The sequence below is a fragment of the Carassius carassius genome, chromosome 12, assembly GCF_963082965.1.
Source record: "Carassius carassius chromosome 12, fCarCar2.1, whole genome shotgun sequence".
NCBI classification, from domain to species: Eukaryota; Metazoa; Chordata; class Actinopteri; order Cypriniformes; family Cyprinidae; genus Carassius; species Carassius carassius.
In genome coordinates this window covers 33,204,197-33,225,602 of record NC_081766.1, presented here as the reverse complement: position 1 = coordinate 33,225,602, position 21,406 = coordinate 33,204,197, and the positions used below count along the sequence as shown (strand labels likewise).

General features: G+C 38.9%; 1 protein-coding gene across 1 annotated transcript; it reads left to right on the top strand.

Annotated features, from left to right (window-relative positions):
• The first annotated feature begins 681 nt into the window (after positions 1-681).
• LOC132155290 (afadin- and alpha-actinin-binding protein-like) lies at positions 682-20,703 on the top strand. Its single transcript, XM_059564169.1, is given in 15 exon segments — positions 682-800; positions 2,443-2,580; positions 3,488-3,654; positions 10,339-10,539; positions 12,262-12,372; positions 13,257-13,392; positions 13,501-13,576; positions 13,654-13,834; positions 14,380-14,527; positions 15,474-15,610; positions 16,441-16,614; positions 16,761-16,878; positions 16,982-17,065; positions 17,068-17,131; positions 19,899-20,703. Coding segments are annotated over 14 exon segments (1,797 nt in total). The 5' UTR covers positions 682-800; positions 2,443-2,492; the 3' UTR covers positions 20,011-20,703.
• Positions 20,704-21,406: the final 703 nt, after the last annotated feature.

Below are 21,406 nucleotides of genomic sequence, written 5' to 3'. Positions count from 1 at the left end.
ATCATGCAAAGCAATCCCGCAGTCTAGTGGAATGATTATTTACTGACAATAAGACGAGTCTGCGATTGAATGCATTTCATCTGCTAACAGTCAATCTGCTAACTAAGCATTTCAATTTTGCCAATATATTGACTCAGACCTTGGTCTTGAGTTCCTGATTAACTATCAAGCGTGTGTACACATGAAAATATGACATCAGCAGGAGATAACCAAGTCACTGGCTGTAAAACATGGATAAACGTATAGGCCATGGTTACACAGTACAGAAGGGACACAACATTAAATACTAAAGAGCAAAGTGATTAAAATAATTATAATGATAATAACAATAATGAGAGAGAGTATTTTGACTTATTTTTATATTTGTGTTTATTTAGTTGCATTATATGTTATGCGTATATATATATATTCATTAAGTTTAGACCTTATAGAAGAAACAAGGCGAGTAAATATCGGTTAAATAGATATAATATAAATTCAAGTAAATGGAGAAATCAGTCAAGTGTCTATATATATGTTATGCGGAAGACGCTGAACACCTGTTGATTGTTGTTACAGACGATCCAGCCAATCAAACGGCGAGTTGCTGGTTGCTTGACAACAGGCTGGCCAATGAGAGTCGTGTTTGTTTATTTTGAAGAACTGAGTTGCACTTCAAATCATCCGATGATCTCTCTCTCTCTCTCTCTCTCTCTCTCTCTCACACACACACACACACACACACACACACACACACACACACTAATAATCAGTGTAATCCGCGCGCATATGCTGCTCTGTCTTCGCTCGGGTCCCCTGAAGTAAGTGCACCGGTGAGTCTGTGTTTATTAGCCGCTGTGCTAAAGTTGAAGCTCCGCTTGTGTCTCTAATGTCGTGTGCTGCCTACAGAGACGTGTTTGAATCCCTCTTCAAGCATCACCACTGCAGTGCCAGGCTAATGCTCTAATTTACCTGTGCAGTTCTTTGCTAACACTGTTTTAATTCTGCTGTTAATGTTTCCTAATCGAGAATCGCTCAAGCAGATTTATTAACCCGTTTAATCCCTCATTTCTCCCAGACATGAAAATATCCAAATGTTATGTCATTAGTAATGTTAATGTTTTTTTCTTCTTATTATTTTAAACTGTTCTGATCACATTCTAGGGTTACTATTATGCTTAAAAACCTTTATACAACACTGATAGTAATACTGAGATAAAAGTCCAACCATCAATGTATTTCAAAATTTTTACTTTATTGTAACATAATATTGTTCATAAAAATATATATCACAAAATTTGTCATATTAGAGCTACCTATTACAACATCAATATTGTGACTTCTATGTAACATTTGAACTTTTAATTTAGTGCAGTATGTTGCAATAATTTGCAAGCTTTCAGTGCAGCCTTCACTATTGTGACCATCAACATGTTTACACATTATATGACCATCACATGACAAAACTGAATAATTGTGCATTCATATATCAATACCAGACACCTTAAAGATTACTTATACCAAAAATCTTGATTGTAGCCTATATTTATGTTTACATACTTTACTAGGGTTTTGTTTTGCGCGCACAAAATGCTTGGGAAAAAAACAATCAGAGATGCTAGAATTGAGTCTTTTTTTATGTTGTGAAATATGTTTAGCTAAATATGCATAATGGAAAAGTGTCACAACAGTTGAAAATGTCCATTGAATGTATTTTTATATATACAAAAAATGCATGTACTGTACAGATTGTACTATGCATATATAAACTGCTTTGACGGTGTGGATTAAAAGCGTATGAAAAATGAATGCATGCAGATGAATTTTCCAAAGGGCATTATTTTGGGCCTAAGTCATAATTCTTCTGCTTAATGTAAAATATAGACTGATATAAAGCATTCTCATGAAAACATTTCCCAGTGGAATAAGAAAAAAGATCTTTGTTTTTAGTTTTTTTCTAACCCCATTGGCAGATATTTGTTTAGTTGTTTTAAGCATAGATTCTCTTAATTTTTCAGAAAGCGAGAGTGATGTCTTGAGCCATTTTGCTTCAGAGCAGAATGTATCTTGATTTGAAAATGTTTAGATATACTGGAAAACGAGACAAGAATCACAATTTGCAATGCAAGCCTGATTTTATTTTTTAAAATGATCATTCCATGCATTATTATAATTGTTATTATGTACACATCTGTGATATCCTGCATTCACTGTTTGTCGTGGACTCATGGTGTGATGCATCCATGTGTTTTTCTGAACTCTGAACTCAGTCTTTGGAGTCTGACCTTTTCTTGACTGTTGTGAATGAAATCTGCTGTGGGGTAGGATCTACACTGGTTTGGTTTGCTCAGTGCTCTTCGTCACGTGTGCTTCTGGTAATCCTGCAGCGGTATTCCAGGCTGTGTAATCCGGCTTCACAGGCCTTCTGCTGGGTAATCCAGTGTGCCGTCTATCCTGTTTCAGGCGTGATGTCCGAGTGCTAGCCTCTCGCTTTGGCCTCGCATCTCATCTGGATGAGCAGGACGCTGGAGAATCCCATCCCAGCTGAAGGTTTCGTGGGAGATTGGTGGACTCCTGCCATGATGCCAGATCCATCTCTCGGTGAGCTGCAAACATGGGAACGTTGTGTCCGGGACTCTTGGCTTGATCTTGTTAAGAGACTGAGTTAATTTAACCATGCTTTGTAATTGATCTGTGAAATGTTGCTTTATATTGAAGCTAGTTCTGTAGTGTATTGGAAGGAATAGTTAACCCCAAAAAAATAAAGTGTCTTTTTTTCGTCCCATGTATGCTGTTACTCTCTTCCCTTGGAACACACAGGAAGAATCTTAATGTAGCTGTTTTCCATAAAACAGACAGTTTATAGTGACCATATCTGCAAACCTTAACAGATATGTGTATTATCTGTTGTTGTATTGGGAAAAAAAGCTTTGTAAAGATTGTTCAAAAATGGGAAAGAAAATTAGGAGACGTGTGCTGGGGAATAACATGTGGTTGAGCAAATAATGAATGAAATAATAATGAATTTTAATTAGGGGCCAATTCACCGAAGTACAGACTCTGTCTTGTCCTTGTCCTCCTCCACTTTTGACTCTATCACAGCAAGTTATGAAATGCGGTACACAGATAAGATCCAGATGGGCAATCTGAATTATTAGCATAACAAATCTGATATCTCAATCCCTCTAGCGCCACCAGCAGGTCAGATTTGCACTTCATCGAGGCTAGTTACTTTTGAGGCCTAGAAACAAAATGATTTTCTTTTTTTCCTAAACTCCAGAATGATCATGTGTAAAACCTAGTTTTTCAAACTTCTAGACCATTGTCTCATATTTTCCAAATTTCCTGACATCCTGAAATGCTCGTTGTCAAATGCACCGCATAGTGTTTTGTAATTTTTTGTTATTATTATTTGAATGCTTTTCCTCAACTGAATTCTCCCAGGTCAGCTCCTGGTTTCGCCAGGCTTTAATAACGGGCTCTGCCTTTTCTTTTGTCTTCTGTACAGACACCAAAGAGCTTTCCAGTATTTCTGGGATCAGCATGTCTCCCTGCAGGCAAAACTCTCACCATTCGCTGCATTCCTCCACGGCTCTGCCCAAAACCTCCTACAGCGTGATAAGTGCGTTCTGCACCGAGGAGAACATACCGCAGTGCATCGCATATATCAATCAGGTACACTACAAGAGCAGTTCGAATGTATTGCATTATTGCATTATGTTTAATTACTTGGATTAAATGCAAAGCAAAGATTGTCCCTTTTCCCCACAAGGCTCCATTTCTTGTGGTCATGCACATGTAACTTCAAATGAACTGCGCATGTGGGGCTTCAACCCTGTTGGACTAATTTGAGAGACAGGGCAGATGTACTTGTGGCTTTAAGACTCTGTAATTCTAGCTCTTAGGATTATTTAGAGTAATGTTACTTTGAGTCTTCGAGTGAACCTATGGGAACACCCTCCAGGTGTGACGATTGTCTGATGCCTGTACAGAATGATGTGGATTTATTGGCTGTGTATTTGTATGACTCCTTGTCCTTGTTTCATCATGAGTAGGACACACAGGAGGAGTAAGTTAAGAGTTTGGGTCTTTGTCATTCTCAAGCCACACTAAATGGCTCTTTGGAATATCTCACATTGGAATAACTTTACAATGAAGTCCTTCGCTCAAGGTTTGCCATCTTTGAGTAAAGGAGAAAATTAGCTATCCATTCTGGTTCCGGTTCATGAGTCTGGGTCTATCTCTCGCTCTAACCAGACCAAGTGCTGTGTATTTATCTGGTTGCATGTGAGGAATATCTGGATGAGATATCTTTCTACTGCTCTATTGGACTCTTGAGGAGTTGGGAAATAGTCAGAGCAGTGCTCTTTCCAACAAGTATTCAGGAAATGTGTCCCTCTTTGGCTTAATTTGAGCTTCTGAATGTTGTGACACGTCATGATAGATTAAATGTAAACTCAGAGGCAGTCAAGGAACTCAGATGAGTGACTGATTTGGCATCATATGGCTTGCACGATTGGTCATTCTGTGGCAGGGTTGGTGGGACCCAGAGACATCTATGGTTGAATCTAGGGCTGAAACGATTCCTTGAGTAACTCGATTACAAAAATTGATCGAGGCAAATTCCTCTGCCTCGAAGCCTCTTTTAAATCTCAGTCAGGTTCTTTCGCAATGATTTTTAAAATTTGTTTTTGCTCTTTTTGTTGTTTTTGATTGCTTCCACTGTCCTCATCTGTAAGTCGCTTTGGACAAAAGCGTCTGCTAAATGAATAAATGTAATGTAAATGTAATGATTTTTTTAATGTGACACAATGCGTTTACGTCACCCACAAAAGCGGAAGGAGACACAAGCGCTGCGTCCGAAGTCACATACTGCAAGGAGTCAGCAGTGTTTTGTTTGAGGTCGCGGGCAAACGTAAAGAGAACGTCGTGGGCGTGTGTCCATTGCAGGATAGAGCTGGCATACCACAACTAGGGCCCTATGATTTCCGCGATGCAGAAAACTCGGAGGGAATCGCGGAATCCAGTCATAAAAACGGAATTTACAGTTTAACGCGGAGTGGCACGGAATTTGCCAATTTTTTAATGAATTAATCAAAAATAGGTCATTGCACTTACATCAAATCACGATATGGACTAATATCTGTAAATATTAAGCCGGAACAGACTATTTAAATATGAATCCTGCATGTTCTGCGTGTCTGTGTTAATGAAGGGCGCAGAAGCGCGACTTTCCATTATTTACACACACTGAAGCACGTGTGATGCTTGCGATGATTTCAGCGTCTGCTGTCTCACTAAATAAAGACGTGAACACATGAACAACATCTCCAGAACTGCTCTAACAGTCACTTCATCAGCATTTGGCCGTTTGATTGAGTAAAACTAGCTTCACATCACATACACAGAACTGTAAAAGTACGTCAACCCGTCAAAATAAAAGTCCGGTTAAAGACTATTGTTCAGCAGAAGCCTACTACAAAAAAAAAAAAAAATATCAAACCTTATTTTTTTTTTTTTAAAGGTGTAATCACAAAACATTTCTTCCATGTTTTATTTTTATTAGTAAATCCCCTTTGTTTACCAAAAAGTTAAGTTAATTTTCAATAATTAAAAGATAAATTAAATTAATGTTTTATGTGTTTAATGTTTAATGTGCATCTCAGAAAATGCTTTAAAACCCCAACTGAATGGCACTTAAATGCACTTAATTCATCTGTCAACTTTTTTGTCATTGTTCACAGTACAAGTACAGACAGCGAAACAATGGGTAATAATTAAATGTTTATTTATGATGTATGCATTGCATTCTATGCATTTAAAAAAAAACATTCTAAAAAAGGAAGCTTAGTTGTTCATTTTAAGAGGCCTGTGACGGTCACGGAGGGACCGCTCGTTCAACATGGACGTTAATACGCACAAACACACACCGAGACTGTTTGGTGATACAAGAGTTTATTGTAATTATTGATCAGAGAGTGAATAAAATACCTGCAACCCTCAGGCCACACTCTCCACTGCAGAAACAAACACAGACTACCTTCCATTACAAAGACATTCACATTTATACGGGTGGCCAGCACCATTACCACATGTGGAGGGACAAACTCAAGAAAACACTTTACACATGTTCCCTTAAATATACAGAGCCTGAAAGAAACATATTGGCAGGATGTTCTACTTAATAAATCTACTTTGATTTTATTAATTCGTTCACATTAAACAGGAAATAACAGCAACAACTCGGCCACGTTGCCCCTGAAACCCCCACGCTTAATTAACACATAGTAGATTCCCACCCTAAGCGGAACCAATAATTCCTGCCATTGTTTCTTACCAGGACTCTAAAAATCACGGGACAAACGCTACACGGGAACAATACACATAGTTTACAGGTATTTCATTCACTCTCTGATCAATAATAAACTCTTGTATCACCAAACAGTCTCGGTGTGTGTTTGTACGTATGTGTGCGTATTAACGTCCATGTTGAACGTGTGGTCCCTCCGTGACCGTCACAAGACCCAGGAGTCTTATTTTCTCTTGCATAATTAATATTGCACTTTAATTAAGCAAAAACACATTTTATCCGATTACTCGATTAATCGATTAAATTTTTGGTAGAATACTCAATTACTAAAATATTCGATAGCTACAACCCTAGTTGAATCTCACAGATATGTGTGAGAGAAAAGTCGAGGATGCTCTTGTTGCTCAGTCGGGACTTTTTGGCAATGCAATGAATTGTTGATTTATTAACATTTGGGGAAGTCGTGGCCTAGTGGTTAGAGAGTTTGACTCCTAACCCTAGGGTTGTGGGTTTGAATCTTGGGCCGGCAAGGTGCCCTTGAGCAAGGCATCGAACCCCCAACTGCTCCCCGGGCGCCACAGCATAAATGGCTGCCCACTGCTCCGGGTGTGTGTTCACAGTGTGTGTGTGTGTGTGTGTTCACTGCTCTGTGTGTGTGCACTTTGGATGGGTTAAATGCAGAGCACGAAATCTGAGTATGGATCACCATACTTGGCTGAATGTCACGTCACTTTATTGTCCACTAAATTAGTCTCTGGCTTTTCATATCCACAAAATATACAAAATGGGTTGCTTAATGATGGGGATCACAACAGAGGACAAGCCCAGATTTAGAGAATGGCCATTCTTCTCACAGTCTCTTGAGATTCTATTTTATTGTTTTTTCCACTTTTCACATCTTAAACAAGGTCTTGAACAACAATCTTTTTTTGTGTGTGTTCCATATGTCAATGACTACAGTGCACAGGAGTTTACGATGTTGTGCTTTTATGAAGCGTTGCCCCTATGGTGCATGCTGAACCCATTATACTGAGTCAGGCCATATGCTCTTCCATTTTGGGATAGGTTTTACCTGCTGCTCAGCCACTTAAAGGTCCCATTTGGGAAGGCTTGCTACAGATAGATGCACAGGGTGTTCTGATACACTCGTATCTCATGCACTGACTGGAGACGTAGCAGGCTTTCTAATGATTGCATTGTCCTCACATGAGTCTTAGTGACCCTCTTTCTCAGGTATCTGCTGTAAAATGTCTGATGCCTCTCTTCATTTGGCAGAATGACAACATCTGCTGAATGTCTCTTGTTGGGTTATGCAAACCATATAAAAGAGGTGCACTACCCTCCTCATTACTCCCCACAAAAGCTCAGAAAGCTCAGATCTTATGGCAGATAACCTACTCCCTGAAAGAGGAAAGGAGCTGTAGATAAAACACTTCCTCCCCAGGGGGAATCTGGTTTCTACATCCAGTATTTTCTAGTGCTGGAAAAGGGCAGCGGTTTGCACCTTTGGGCAAAGTCTGTCACTGTAAGGCGAGTTATGATAAGTGTCTTGTGCAGTTTTTTATTTTATATTTTTAAAACTGTTGAGATTAGCTCATGTGGCGCACAAACTACCTGGAGGTGATGTTTTTTTTTAGACATTTCCGGTCCAGACGAATGTCATGTGGTCATCAGGATGGAAAGAATCAGTGGTCTGTTACATAAAATCGCTAAGGGAAATGCATTTATACCCATTCTTCTTTGGACCTTTGGGTGAAGACCAAGCTTCTGTCACTGAGGGCCGGTTTTGGTCTGATTAGCCAGAGGTTTGAGGAACTGGAAAGCAGTTCTTGCGAGGGTCCGGGTGGACAGAGTGCCGCTGTCACCATTTTGGCCATTTCACCATATTGTTCTCGGATTTGGTGTCTCTCCTGGAGAAGCTTCCTTGGAAAATACCAATCAGAACGGGTTTACACTTTCAGGCTTGGGGCAGCATGTGGGATCCCTGGCAGGAAATATAGAAACTGGTTTAGCCTAGTCTTTGAATGGAGCTCTGTAATTAATTGTATCTTTTGACCCGGAGATTATGCAGATACAATCTAGGACACTATACTCTTAAGTTGTGGCTTTTTGCATCATGTGCAGAGAGCTCAATCACGGTTCCCTGCCCTTCTGTTTTAGTGCTGTCATTGCTTGTCGAGGATATTTCTTTCTTTTCCATTTTAGGTGTATGTAGTGGCAATTTCTCCCAGTCTAGTCTTGGTTTCGTTGTGGCCGAAGCTAGGTTGCATTTCAAAAGAAGCTTCTACTTCATTTTGCTCTCTAGATTTTGTTGCAGACATTTTCTCCTCTTTTCTTTGAGTCACAGAAGAATGAGAGACCACATATGTTTTGTCCTATGAGGTGATTAACGTAGACTGCATGATCCAGTGTAAATCTGATCAGTTGTTTGTGTGTTTCGGGGATGCAACAAGGGTGTTGCCACTATAAAACAACGGATGTTGCATTGGGTGAAAGATGTGACTTGCTTATGTTGTGCATGGTTTATCTTCTCCTCTCGGCATTCAGGCTCACTCTACGAGAGGCGTTTCTGCTTCACAGGCTTTATCGAAGAGCTCAACTTTATATATTTGTGCTGGCAGGTTGGGCCTCTTTGCATACTTTAATCAGATCTTATAACCTGGATGTTGACTTTGAACAGGTGTCATTTTTCTGTCAGTTTGTGGATATGTTTTCACAGGCTCATAAACTGGCGGACTCTCATGTATTTCTCTATAGTAACTTCTGGAAGGTGTTCACATTGTGTCAGCTAATGACCCAGCATCTTGGATATTAATGAACTACTAAAATCGTACAAAGAAAATAAACCACTGATCTATTTTCACAAGACGAGTCAATACTTTGACCTAAAATGACATGGTTTGGTGCATATCCGTAACTGAGATATAGTTTTTATTATGTATGTCTGTAAATGAATTGTTCATTTGGACATTATCTGTGGGGTTTACATTCACTTTGCTCAAGATGAGGGTCTACTTCAAACTGCCAACACAAGTCATGTATCTAACTCAAAATATGACCTTTATAGGGGACCAGTCTGGTCAATGCAAGTTCTCTGGCTTTTCACTAGCAGTGTTGGGGAAAGTTACTTTTAAAAGTAATGTATTGTGTTACTACTTAAAAAGTAACTAAATACAGGTTTGCATCATATTCACTGTTTTTATTCATTTCGAGGAATACTGAATCTGTTTTTGTGTGAGTAAATGCATTTTCTCATTTAGTCTAGAACTACAGTATCCTCATCATCTTCACACAGCACACACAATGCCTCTGCGCTGCTGATTTCTCTCCACATGGGAAAACAAAGTAACTGGTATTGCTTATTTGAAAAAGTTACTCCGATATTTCCTTGTAAATTAAAAAGTAATGCGTTACTTTTATTATTTACTTGGAGAAAAGTAATCTAAAGTAGCTCTCAGTACATTTAATGCAATAACCCATCACTGTTTACTAGCATGCCAGTTTGCATTTAATGTTAATTTAACATAAAATAAAAATGTTGTCTTGACTCTTTGGTGAAAACACTGTTAAATCATGCATATTAAGTTACTTTACTATTAAACAAAATACTGTATGTATAAATATTTAACACAAAACATAATTGTTTGAGTTGTTCGTATTGAGACGTTTCTCTTGGTTTTCTCTTGGGGAAGTCGTGGCCTGGTGGTTAGAGAATCGGACTCCCAATCGAAAGGTTGTGAGTTCGAGTCCCGGGCCGGCAGGAATTGTAGGTGGGGGGAGTGCATGTACAGTTCTCTCTCCACCCTCAATACCACGACTTAGGTGCCCTTGAGCAAGGCACCGAACCCCCAACTGCTCCCCGGGCGCCGCAGCATAAATGGCTGCCCACTGCTCCGGGTGTGTGCTCACAGTGTGTGTGTGTGTTCACTGCTCTGTGTGTGTGCACTTCAGATGGGTTAAATGCAGAGCACAAATTCTGAGTATGGGTCACCATACTTGGCCGAATGTCACTTCACTTCACTCACTTCACTTCACTTGGTTCTCCTCAGGAGGTGTGTTCGCTGGGCTTGACTGGAGTCAGTTTAGAGACTAAAGCAGGCGTTCTGAGCGCTGTGCCGGTTTTGAACCTGCTCTATGAAGTACTTCAGCTGCAGAAGAGAGCTCAGCGAGTACTACATGATCTGGAGACCCAGCAGCTGAAGAGCAGCAGTGACCTCGAGCATCTGCAGCACAGCAACTGTAGACTCAAAGTACGCCGCTTTCTACATCACTCCAGACAAATCGAACAAAAAACATTGCACAGGGATTTGTCATTTCCAGGACTGGGAAAGTGATGGAAATAGGGCTGTCGCGATAACTGCAATATTGTAACACCGCGCTATTGACAAGCAAACCACAGAGAAAAGATAGCAGGTTGTTCAGGTTCAGGATGATGTTCAGGTTTTTTTTTTTTTATATGAGGCTGTGGTCTTCTTGTTTTTATAATTTGTCACTGTGCATTCAATGTTAAATAAATTAATGATACAATATGGTTACGACTGTAATTTTCTCGCGAGCCGTTGTAGCTTTATGGTGCTTCGTTTGTTTTCGAATAGGCCGGCTGAAACGATGGGAGGCGCTCGATCTCGTCCCAAAACCTAACTTCACGTCACCAGTTTGGGAACATTTCGGCTTTCAACCCAATGAAAAGGGCGAGCCAGCGAATTTAGATGAGCCGATATGCAACATTTGCGGCAAAAAGTTTCCTGTGACGCGGCAATACATCTAATTTGAGGTCATCGGGACATTCTAAAATGCTTAACGTGGTTTAATGTACTAATACAGTGATATTAACAGACCAAACTCACTAAACATCATTTTAATAAAGTATACTATCTACAAAAAAATCAGATGATCCCTGAATATGAATTCAACGCATTTAATAACACATTAAGCCTTTTCCTCCCATAGCGAATTCTGTTAATATCACTATCTTAGTACATTAAGCCATGTTAAGCGTTTTTCACCGTAAGCATTTTAAAGTGTCCCCTGTCATCCAGCGCAGCTGCCCCCTCAAGCATCAGGTCGCGGAGCAACATCAAAAAGAACAGCTGAGACCGGCCGACAGTTAGGAGTAGCTGAAGCCTTTGTGAAATCTGTAAAATACAGCCGTGAAAGTAACAGGCATACCTGCTGAAGTCACGGACAACCTCCGCGTCAGTGCCCAGAGAGCGTGAGCAGATAACTAGCTCACGCGCTTTCTGCATGAGGAGTGCATCGACTCCAACGCGAATCCACTGTCCTGGTGGGCCAGTGCCGTGATAATCCGCTGCTGTCCAAAGTCGCGCGCAAATACATGTGTAATACGTGTTAGAACTCTTGGATTTCTTAAAAAAATATTTTATTGGAAAAGCATGTTCTTGTTGCTGTTTGGCATTTAACAATAAACAAAAATGTTTTAAAACGTGTCTCTCTGTCAGTTAAAAAAGCAACAATATATGCTACATAACTCAATGATAAAGCTTTGTATGCAGCAAAATCAGGATAAATTAGGTATGTTAAAAAAAACCCCAGCGGTAATACCGCATATCGCGCTATTGAGCCACCCATAATAACCGCAGGGGAAATTTCTTAACCGTGACAGCCCTAGATGGAAATTATGCAAATTTATTTGTATTATCTTTGAGATGATTTATTAAATATCTAATTTATTTTATTTATGAATTTATATATTTTTTCCCCTTTTAACCAGATTTCACAAACATAGTTTTGATGTCTTGTTTATGATGACTTAATTTTAAATGGTAGAAAATTGTAAAAAAAAAAAAAAAAAAAATTCTTGACCAGGAACACATTTAACATGTAAACATTTTCTAATCTATTTTGTGACGCCGAGTTAATTAATTATTTATCCATAAAAAAGTGAAGTAAGTGGAAACAGTGGGGCAGCTAGGAGACTCTTAATTTGTTCTGCTGTTGTGTAATTGTCTCAGGATCAGCTGGAGCACACCAGGAGAGAGAACTCAGGTCTGCACGAGGGAGAGCGACAGCTACAGCTGAAGATCAAAACCTTACAGAACTGCCTCAAGTCTGAGAAAGAGGAAGTAAGAGAAACTCGTTCATATGGTCCGACGGAGATGACAGCTGCACTCCTTCATGCTGCAGTATATTAACTAGTGCACTCTTGTTCCAGCTGCTACTTTCAACTAAACTACTTCTTTCTCAGACACTAAGTCTGAAATGTAAAAGGCACAATAGCAATGTATCTCCCACCATATGTGCTCGCTGTGTCTATATGTAATCTGGCTGACCTAAAATGAGCCCCGTGTGACAGTGGAAACACTGTCTGTCCTGAATGTGTCCCATACAGTATCCACTAATGGCCGCTCACTTAAAGGCAGAGTTCACACACACATGAAATTTAGCTGTTAGTTTTCTCACCCTCAGGCCATCCAAGATGTAGGTGACTTTTTTTTTTTTTTTTCAGTGGAACAGTAAAGATATTTAGCCGAAACTGTGCTGCTACAGTCATTTTAAGAGTCAAAAACAGCGATATATTGAGGTCTTATGAAGTGAAACGATCAGTCTGTGCAAGAAACTGCACATTATTTACAGCATTATTATTACCTGTAATCCAAAGCCTTGGTTAAATCTTCCAGAGTCTTACATTTTATGTATAATATGCTTTTGATATATGACTCTCAATGTGACTTGCTTGCACCAATGAGCACGGTTTCAGCTAAACACTTTCTTACTGTTCTACTGAAGAAAAACATGCCCTAATCCGACCACATTGATATTCAGAGTAGTTTATGTTGTAAAGCAAGATGTTTGGGGATCTCTTGTTTTGTTTGTTAATTTATTAAATCGAAAACCTTTTTTCCCCTCAATGATGAGTATGTTTTTAAGACTTCTTCGGTGTACTGTGTGTATACCCTGCATAATAATCACACAGCAGCCTCACTACTGTGTATTAAACATGATGCAGGTACAGAAACTGCAGAGCATCATCTCCAGTCGTGCCACACAGTACAACCACGACACCAAGCGCAGAGAGAGAGAGTGCACCAAACTGAAGGAGCGTCTCAACCAGCTGCTAATGGACAAGAGAGACAAGAAACTCTGTGAGTGCTGCTTTAGGAGATCCAGTTAAAATTCACCTTCTCCAGAAGGATTTGAACAGTCTGTCCAAGGTTACAGTATCCCTCTCTTCTCTGTTTTCATGTGTTCAGCCATTGAAATGTCAAACTATGTGGGAAGGTCAGATGGCAAGAGAGGCCTTTGGAAGACGAGCAAGATAGAGGCCAGGTAACCTCCAGCGCTCATGTGGGGCTTTGACATGATTCGTATCTCTCCCAGTGAAACAGTTGCTCTTGTGTTGTCAGACATGAGGGCGAGATGTACAGGGCTCTGCTGGGTGATTATGAGACGCGGCAGAGATCTCTGATGATGGAGAACTCGGAGCTTAAAAAAGTGTTGCAGCACATGAAGAAGGACATGATCGCTATTCTGAGCCCCAAGAAAGTCCTCGTCCAACCCGAGCCAGCAGATGATAGCCTCGAGCAGGTCTGAAGTCTACTCGCATCCTCTTTTTGAATCATTAAAAAATCCTGTAAATCAACGTATTATTTTTAAATTGTCACATGATCTTCAGAAATCATTGATTTGCTGCTCAAGAAACATTTTTGATTATCAGTTTTAAAACAGTTCTACTTTTAATATTAATTCACAAACCATGATATAGTACCGTTCAAATGTTTGTATATGTGAGTGTTTTTAATAGAAATGAATGCTTTTATTCAGCAAATATGCATTAAATTGTGACCGTAAAAACATTTTTATTGTTACAAAAGATTCTATTCCAAATAAATGGTTCTTGATGCTGAAAATTCAGCTTTGCATCACAGGAGTATTCAAATAGGAAACCATTATTTCGAATTGTAATAATATTTCACAATATTACTCTTTTTTTTTACTGTACTTCTTATCAAACAAATGCAGACTTTGTGAGCAGAAGAGACTTCAAAATCATAATGTTTCCAACCCATGGCTAATTAGGCATTTTTTTGTCTACTTTTGCGCATTATACAATGCAGGACGTGCATCACCAGGCTGTGTGTGAGGACGAGGAGGAGCCTGGTGACTGCAGCAGAGAGAGTCTGGAGCAGTCGTGTGAACGGGTCCGCCAGCAGCTCACCAACAGCATCCGCCTGCAGTGGAGGAAGCTCAAGAGCCACATGGAGAGACTCGACAGCCAAGGTTCAGCAGCTGACTGATGCTTTCATTCTTAAAGGGGCACAGCATGCATTTTCAGATTTTTTTTCTGGCAGTGAAATTATGGAGTGAGCATCAAAATACGTTCAACATTTCTGTCCGTCACAAACATGTCATTTCAAGTCTATTACCTCTTTCTATATATGTTATGGCCGAGTCAGATTAAAATGAACCAGTTGCCCCTATAGACAAAATACTTGAGAAAAGAATCCATTGTGAAATGACATAAACTTTCTCATTCAGTTGCTCAGGTACTTTAGGAACAAACTTCAGCCATGCTTTTTTAATAGCTTGATATTGACATTACAGTACATAACTTTACATTTTCATTTGATTAGAAGATTAGTTCAGTTGTTAATGTTTTATGCCGTCATTTGATTACACAACACCGAATGCAGACAGAAAAACAACTTTATTTGATCGATAATTAAAATTTAATTAAAACATTAAAATGAAGTCCTAAAAAAATGTATACGTTTATATAGGGCCCTAGCAAATATACTGTTACGCTTTGCTCTTCGGTTAACTATTGCTCTTGTTCTTGCAAACCATAGTGAGGGAAGCCTGTTTATAGTGACTTTTTATCTCACAATTCAGACTTTTTTTTCCCAGAACTGCGAGTTCATATCTTGCAATTCTGACTTTTTAACAAGCGATTGTGAATATGAAGTCACAATTCAGGTTTTTTTCTCTCGCAACTGATATGCAAAAAATATTAACTCGCAGTTCTGAGAAAAAAAAGCTCAGAATTGCAAGTTTATATCTAGCTATTTTGACGTTATAACTCACAGTTCTGAGATAAAAAGTCAATATTACCTTTATTTTTTTTTTATTTAGTGGTGGAAACGGGCTTCCATACATGGTGATGCTGAATTTCAGAGCAAGTTCTCTCTCGTGTCTTGTGTAATGGATGTCAGTGGTTGTGTTGCAGTGTCGCTGGTGGCGTGTCAGGAGCTCGAGGGACACGAGATGATGTCCAGGAAGGAGCACGAGGACGAGATGCAGCGGATGAGACTGGAGTTACAGCAGTGTAAAGAGTTCATCCACATGCAGCAGCAGCTTCTGCAGGTGAACAAACTCTCAATAACTCCGTCTTACAGTAACATAACTCCCAAGGTCAGATTTTGTCAGTGGACCCAGTGTGTTGTCTCATGTTATGGATATTTTGCGTATGAATATATCTAATTCGGTGTCTCTGGTCCCAAGCATAAACTGTGCTAAAACGTAGATCATAAAATCAGGTTTCTGTGGGTCTTAAAAAGTCTGAAAAGGTCTTAAACTGGAGCAGATTTTTTTTTTATTCAATATTTTACATTTTTAAAGTTTTAATTTCATAGTCATGGCATCAAATAAAATATATATATTTGTCTGTATATTTGTCTTGTTTTTCAATACAAATATCTAAACATGCTTTAATTTAGAAGAATTCGATGGTGCAAAAACAAGAGGAAAAATCTTGTTTACAAAAATGATTGAATTAAGTTTTTTTTGTGTGTTTTGTTTTCTAGGCCCATTGGCAGATATTTGTCTTTTTTTTTTGTTTTTTAAACTCACTCCATTTTGATTTATTTTTTTCTTTTTAAAATTTTAACCATGTCATTTTGCATGTTGTTTTAAGAATCTTTAGACATTTGCACTGAAAAATAAAACAAAACAAAAAAAAATAATAATTTTGCTGTGTGATCAAATGTACAGTAAAAGTTATTTCCACATTCTAGTTGGGCTAATTTTGTAGAAAATGATTTAAAAAGTAATGAAGATAATTTCTTCACATTTTGAAGTGCTGCTAATACAATTCATTGTGTTCTCCTGAAGACATCTAGATTTAGAGGACATACCGATGCATTGTTCCCTTTAGTTTATTCCTTGAACTTTCTTTAATTGGTGTGTGCTTCCAGCAGCAGCTGAGCTCGCCGTGTGATGAGGAGACTGCGGCTCTGCTGAACGACTGCTACACGCTGGAGGAGAAAGAGCGGCTCAAAGAGGGGTGGAGGCTCTTCAGTGAACAGAAGAGGAACTTTGAGAGAGAGAGGAAGAACTTCACTGAAGCTGCTATTCGTCTGGGACACGAGGTACTGAATACATACAGATACCTTTATTACAGTTAAAACTTTAAAGGGGGGCACGAATTGAGAAATCACATTTTCCTTGAAAGGTTTCGAGAAACTTTTATGTAGCATGGAAATAAGATGCATCTGTTTGTTTCTTGCCTCTTTAGAGAAAATCGTTTGAAGAAGATCGAGCTGCATGGCTGAAGACCCAGTTTTTGAACATGACTCCATTTGTAGACCGTAAAAGACCTGCATTGTCTGAAGCGTACGGTGCATTAGCAGTCAGTGAGTCACGTCTGACACCTCTTCACCGGTGACCAGTGAGGGAGATCTACTGTTTCACATGCACTGCATTTCTGTTTTGTAGTTGACATTTGCATATCTCTAGGTACAGAACCCGAGGCCAAACTGCAGTCCACTCCACCGCTCGCGACCAAGTCCCAGTCCAACTCTGTGTTCTCCACACCTAAATCTGCCCGCTGAAGATGCCCTCCACTGCTGACCTCTACCGCACACTACACCTCATCCCAGAGAGCAGGTACTCTCGCATACAATAGAAAGTCTGCCATGTATTTACCTTTAAATCATGCCAAACCTTCATACAGTTGTCAAGCTCCAAAAAAGAGGACAAACACACTGAAAGCTCAATGAATGTGTGACCCTGGACCGGGATTTAAACATTATCTGAAAGCTGAATAAATAATCTTTCCATTTGATGTTTGGTTTGTTAGGATCGGACAATATTCGGCTGAGATACAACTATTAGAAAGATCTGGAATCTGAGGGTGCAAAAAAAAATAATTTGAGAAAATCGCCTTTAAAGTTGTCCGAATGAAGTTCTTGGCAATGCATATTACTGATCAAAAGTTATTTCTCTTTGATCTTTACTTATTAACTAAGTAAATTAAATAATTAAAGGAACACTCCACTTTTTTTGAACTCCCCTAGAGTTGAGTTTCACCATTTTAGCGTGCTCGAATCCATTCAGCAGATTTCCGGGTCTGGCGGTAGCACGCTTAGCTTATCTTAGCATAGATCATTGAATCTGATTAGACCGTTAGCATCTCACTCAAAAATGACCAAAGAGTTTCTGCATTATTCTTATTTAAAACTTGACTCTTCTATAGTAGCATACATACAGTATTATTATAGCAGTACAATGTCACTACCAGAATAATCCAGGTTTTTAGTATATTTGTTATTGCTACGTGGCAAACAGTAGATTCTCAGAAAACAAACAAGACCCAGCATTCATGATATGCACGCTCGTAAGGCTGTGCAATTGGGTGAATCAGGTGGCCTCTATTTAAGGGTGAAGCCAGCACTTGTTGAACATGCATTTGAAAGCCTGAGGAAAATTTGTCATTCAAGACATTGTTCAGAAGAACAGCGTACTTTGATTAAAAAGTTGATTGAAGAGGGGAAAACCTATAAAGAGGTGCAAAAAATTATAGGCTCTTCAGCTAAAATGCCTTAAAATGGAGAGCAAAACCAGAGAGATGTGAGAAAAAACGCAAGACAACCATTGAAATGGATCGAAGAATAAGCAGAATGGCAAAGGCTCATCCAATGATCAGCTCCAGTATGATCAAAGACCGTCTGGAGTACTGTGACAGTTAGAAGACGTCTGTGTGAAGCTAATCTATTTACAAGAACCCCCTGCAAAGTCCCTCTGTTAAAAAAAGGCATGTGCAGAAGAGGTTACAATTTGCCAAAGAACACATCAACTGGCCTAAAGAGAAATGGAGGAACATTTTGTGTACTGATGAGAGTAAAATTGTTCTTTTTGGGTCCAAGGGCCACAGACAGTTTGTGAGACGACCCCCAAACTCTGATTTCAAGCCCCAGTGAAGACAGTGAAGCATGGTGGTGCAAGCATCATGATATGGGCATGTTTCTCCTACTATGGTGTTGGGCCTATTTATCGCATACCAGGGATCATGGATCAGTTTGCATATGTTAAAATACTTGAAGAGGTCATGTTTCCTTATGCTGAAGAGGAAATGCCCTTGAAATGGTTTTCACCAAGACAATGACCCCAAACACACAAGTAAAAGAGCAAAGTCTTGGTTCCAAACCAACAAAATTAATGTTACAGAGTGGCCAGCCCAATCCCTGGACCTTAATCCAATCGGGAACTTGTGGGGTGATATCAAAAATGCTGTTTCTGAAGCAAAACTAAGAAATGTAAATGAATTGTGGAATGTTGTTAAAGAATCATGGAGTGGAATAACAGCTGAGAGTTGGTTGACTCCATGCCACAAAGATGTGAAGCAGTTTAAATAAACGGTGGTCATACAACTAAATAGTGATTCACAGGATTGCTAAATCCTAGAAATAAAAACGTTTGTGCAAAATAGTTTTGAGTTTGTACAGTCAACGGCAGACACTGCTATTTTTTTTGAACACACCCCTTTCAACTAATTGCCCAATTGCACAGCCTTTCGAGCGTGCACATCATGAATGCTGGGTCTTGTTTGTTTTCTGAGAATCTACTGCACCTACTGGTAACTTGTTTGCCACGTAGCAATAACAAATATACTAAAAACCTGGATTATTCTGGTAGTGACATTGTACTGCTATTATTTTGAACAATACTGTATGTACTAAGACTGATGGAAAATGAAGAGTTCCCATGATACGCAGCAAAGCTCCTTGATCATTATGCCGGAATGAGAGTATAGTTCCTAGCCATATCAGTGTAGAAAATCACAACTTTTCATTTTCCGTCGGTCTTCATACATGATGATGTAACTACAGAAGAGTCAAGTTTAAATAGGAAAAATAAAGAAACTCTTTGGTCATTTTTGAGCGAGATGCTAACAGTCTAATCCGATTCAATGATCTATCTATGCTAAGCTAAGCTAAAAGTGCTACTTCCAGACCCGGAGATCGGCTGAATGGATTCCAAAACGGTAAAACTCAACTGTTTAACTCTAGGGGAGTTGGGAAATGAGCCTATTTTCAAAAATTAAAAAAAAAAAGTGGAGTCTTCCTTTAATTCCACTGTGGAATTCTGTGCTCTTTATTGACATTTGTAGTTGCAACATAAAATGACAAGTTACTTGAGGTGATTTTCAGATGTGCTTTGGCACTGCATGGATGAATGAATGTGGTTTGAGGTTAACCCATGGTTGCCTTTTGATCATGCTATTAGAGCAGATTTAGCTGCAACAGAGTCACTGATGAGGAGACATTCCTAGAAATATGTTCAGGAGAAATATGTTGTCTGAGCAAATAAATATCATAACCCATGTAATGTTTTCTGTGTTAGTGAAGCTGACATATGTTTTCTGCCTCTCCAGAGGCCACGGAAAATGTCCGAGTGGTGAGATGTTGACAAAGTCACGGTTGCGTAATTGTTCTACAGCCTGCAGTGTCCTCTCATTGGTCAGAGACGAGAACAGCCTGGTCTGATGACACATCAGTATTACACTGATCAGACGCTTCACAAGAGACACTCCATTGTTCAAGCCATCGTAAGTGTAAGCTTTGCAGGAGTCTTCCGGTCATCCCATCACCGCATGACCAACACCTCTTCTCTGATTCGCTATGTTGTCCCTTTACGGGTTAAGGGTTGAAGAAAACCGATAGCATGTTTAGCTGGATCAAATTGATCTCAGAGACAATCATTTGCATTTGCCACCTCTGAATCTCATAAATATGTAAAGTGGCCAATGTGCATTGTGTAGTTTTAATAAGGTGCAAGTCAGATTGTGTGATGTTTGTGTGAGCTGTAAATGTTACATTATTTCATAAAGCACTTTTAAGGGGAGAGATGTTAAATGTAACTTTTAAACACTAAAATAATTTGATATTTTGATTTGCCATTATTATATTGTTGCAAATACAGAGATATCTTGGGCTAGGTCTCACATTTAGTTCTGTATTTTAGTATAATTTAGTGATGCCTAGTACTATGTATTGATCACTTTTTTTAATGCAAGACATGGAAGATGTTTTTCTTGTTTGTTTTTTTCACTTGAATGTTGAATATTTATATTGAAAAATCAAGATTGTCTCATGACATTCAAGAATGAACCCATGTTTTTACATTCTAAGGCTGATTACTTTAGTCAATGCAATAAAGTTTGAAGATTTGAAAATAAAGATCTATTTGTATTTTTACATTTTTCTAAATCAAGAAATCAAAATTGACCGTTTTTTTTCCCATAATGCATGTTACTTGTCTTCCTATGATGAGACTCGCTTCTCTTTGCTGACATATGTAAAGCCACTTAGCAGTTGAGCCAATCGCAATCAGATGTAGAACCAATACTTTTTAAAATCCAATCAATAATTGATGGACAAATACCAACAAAAAGTCCCTTGCTGACTTTGTAAATGTTACTAAGGATTGCACACTACCAGACTTTGCAGAAGTTGTTGCAAACACAAACTAAAGCAGAAGCACGTGCCTAATTGCTAAACGATGCAATGACAAATGAAAACAATATGCCTTATAAAATTGTCTCAAATCAAATATGACTAGATGGAATCATAGTTTGAAGCAAAAAAAATAAAAATAAAACAGATTTTCTGTGAAATATGTCGACTTACCAAAATCTCCATATTGGTTCCTCCAGGCTCTAAATTGGGGCAAACATTGTGTGTTGTATTCCAAGCTTAAGTTGTTTGACTAGGAATTTGCGTAATATGATAAAAGTCGGTGACTTTTGTTTCATTTCAGCTTAACGCAGGAGCGTCCAATCAGTGAAATCAACCAATGAATGGCTTTCTTACATCCTTTTCTTATAGTTTTTTTTTCTGCTCGAGTTTAATGTATGTGTTTGTGTGTGTAAAAATGAATCGA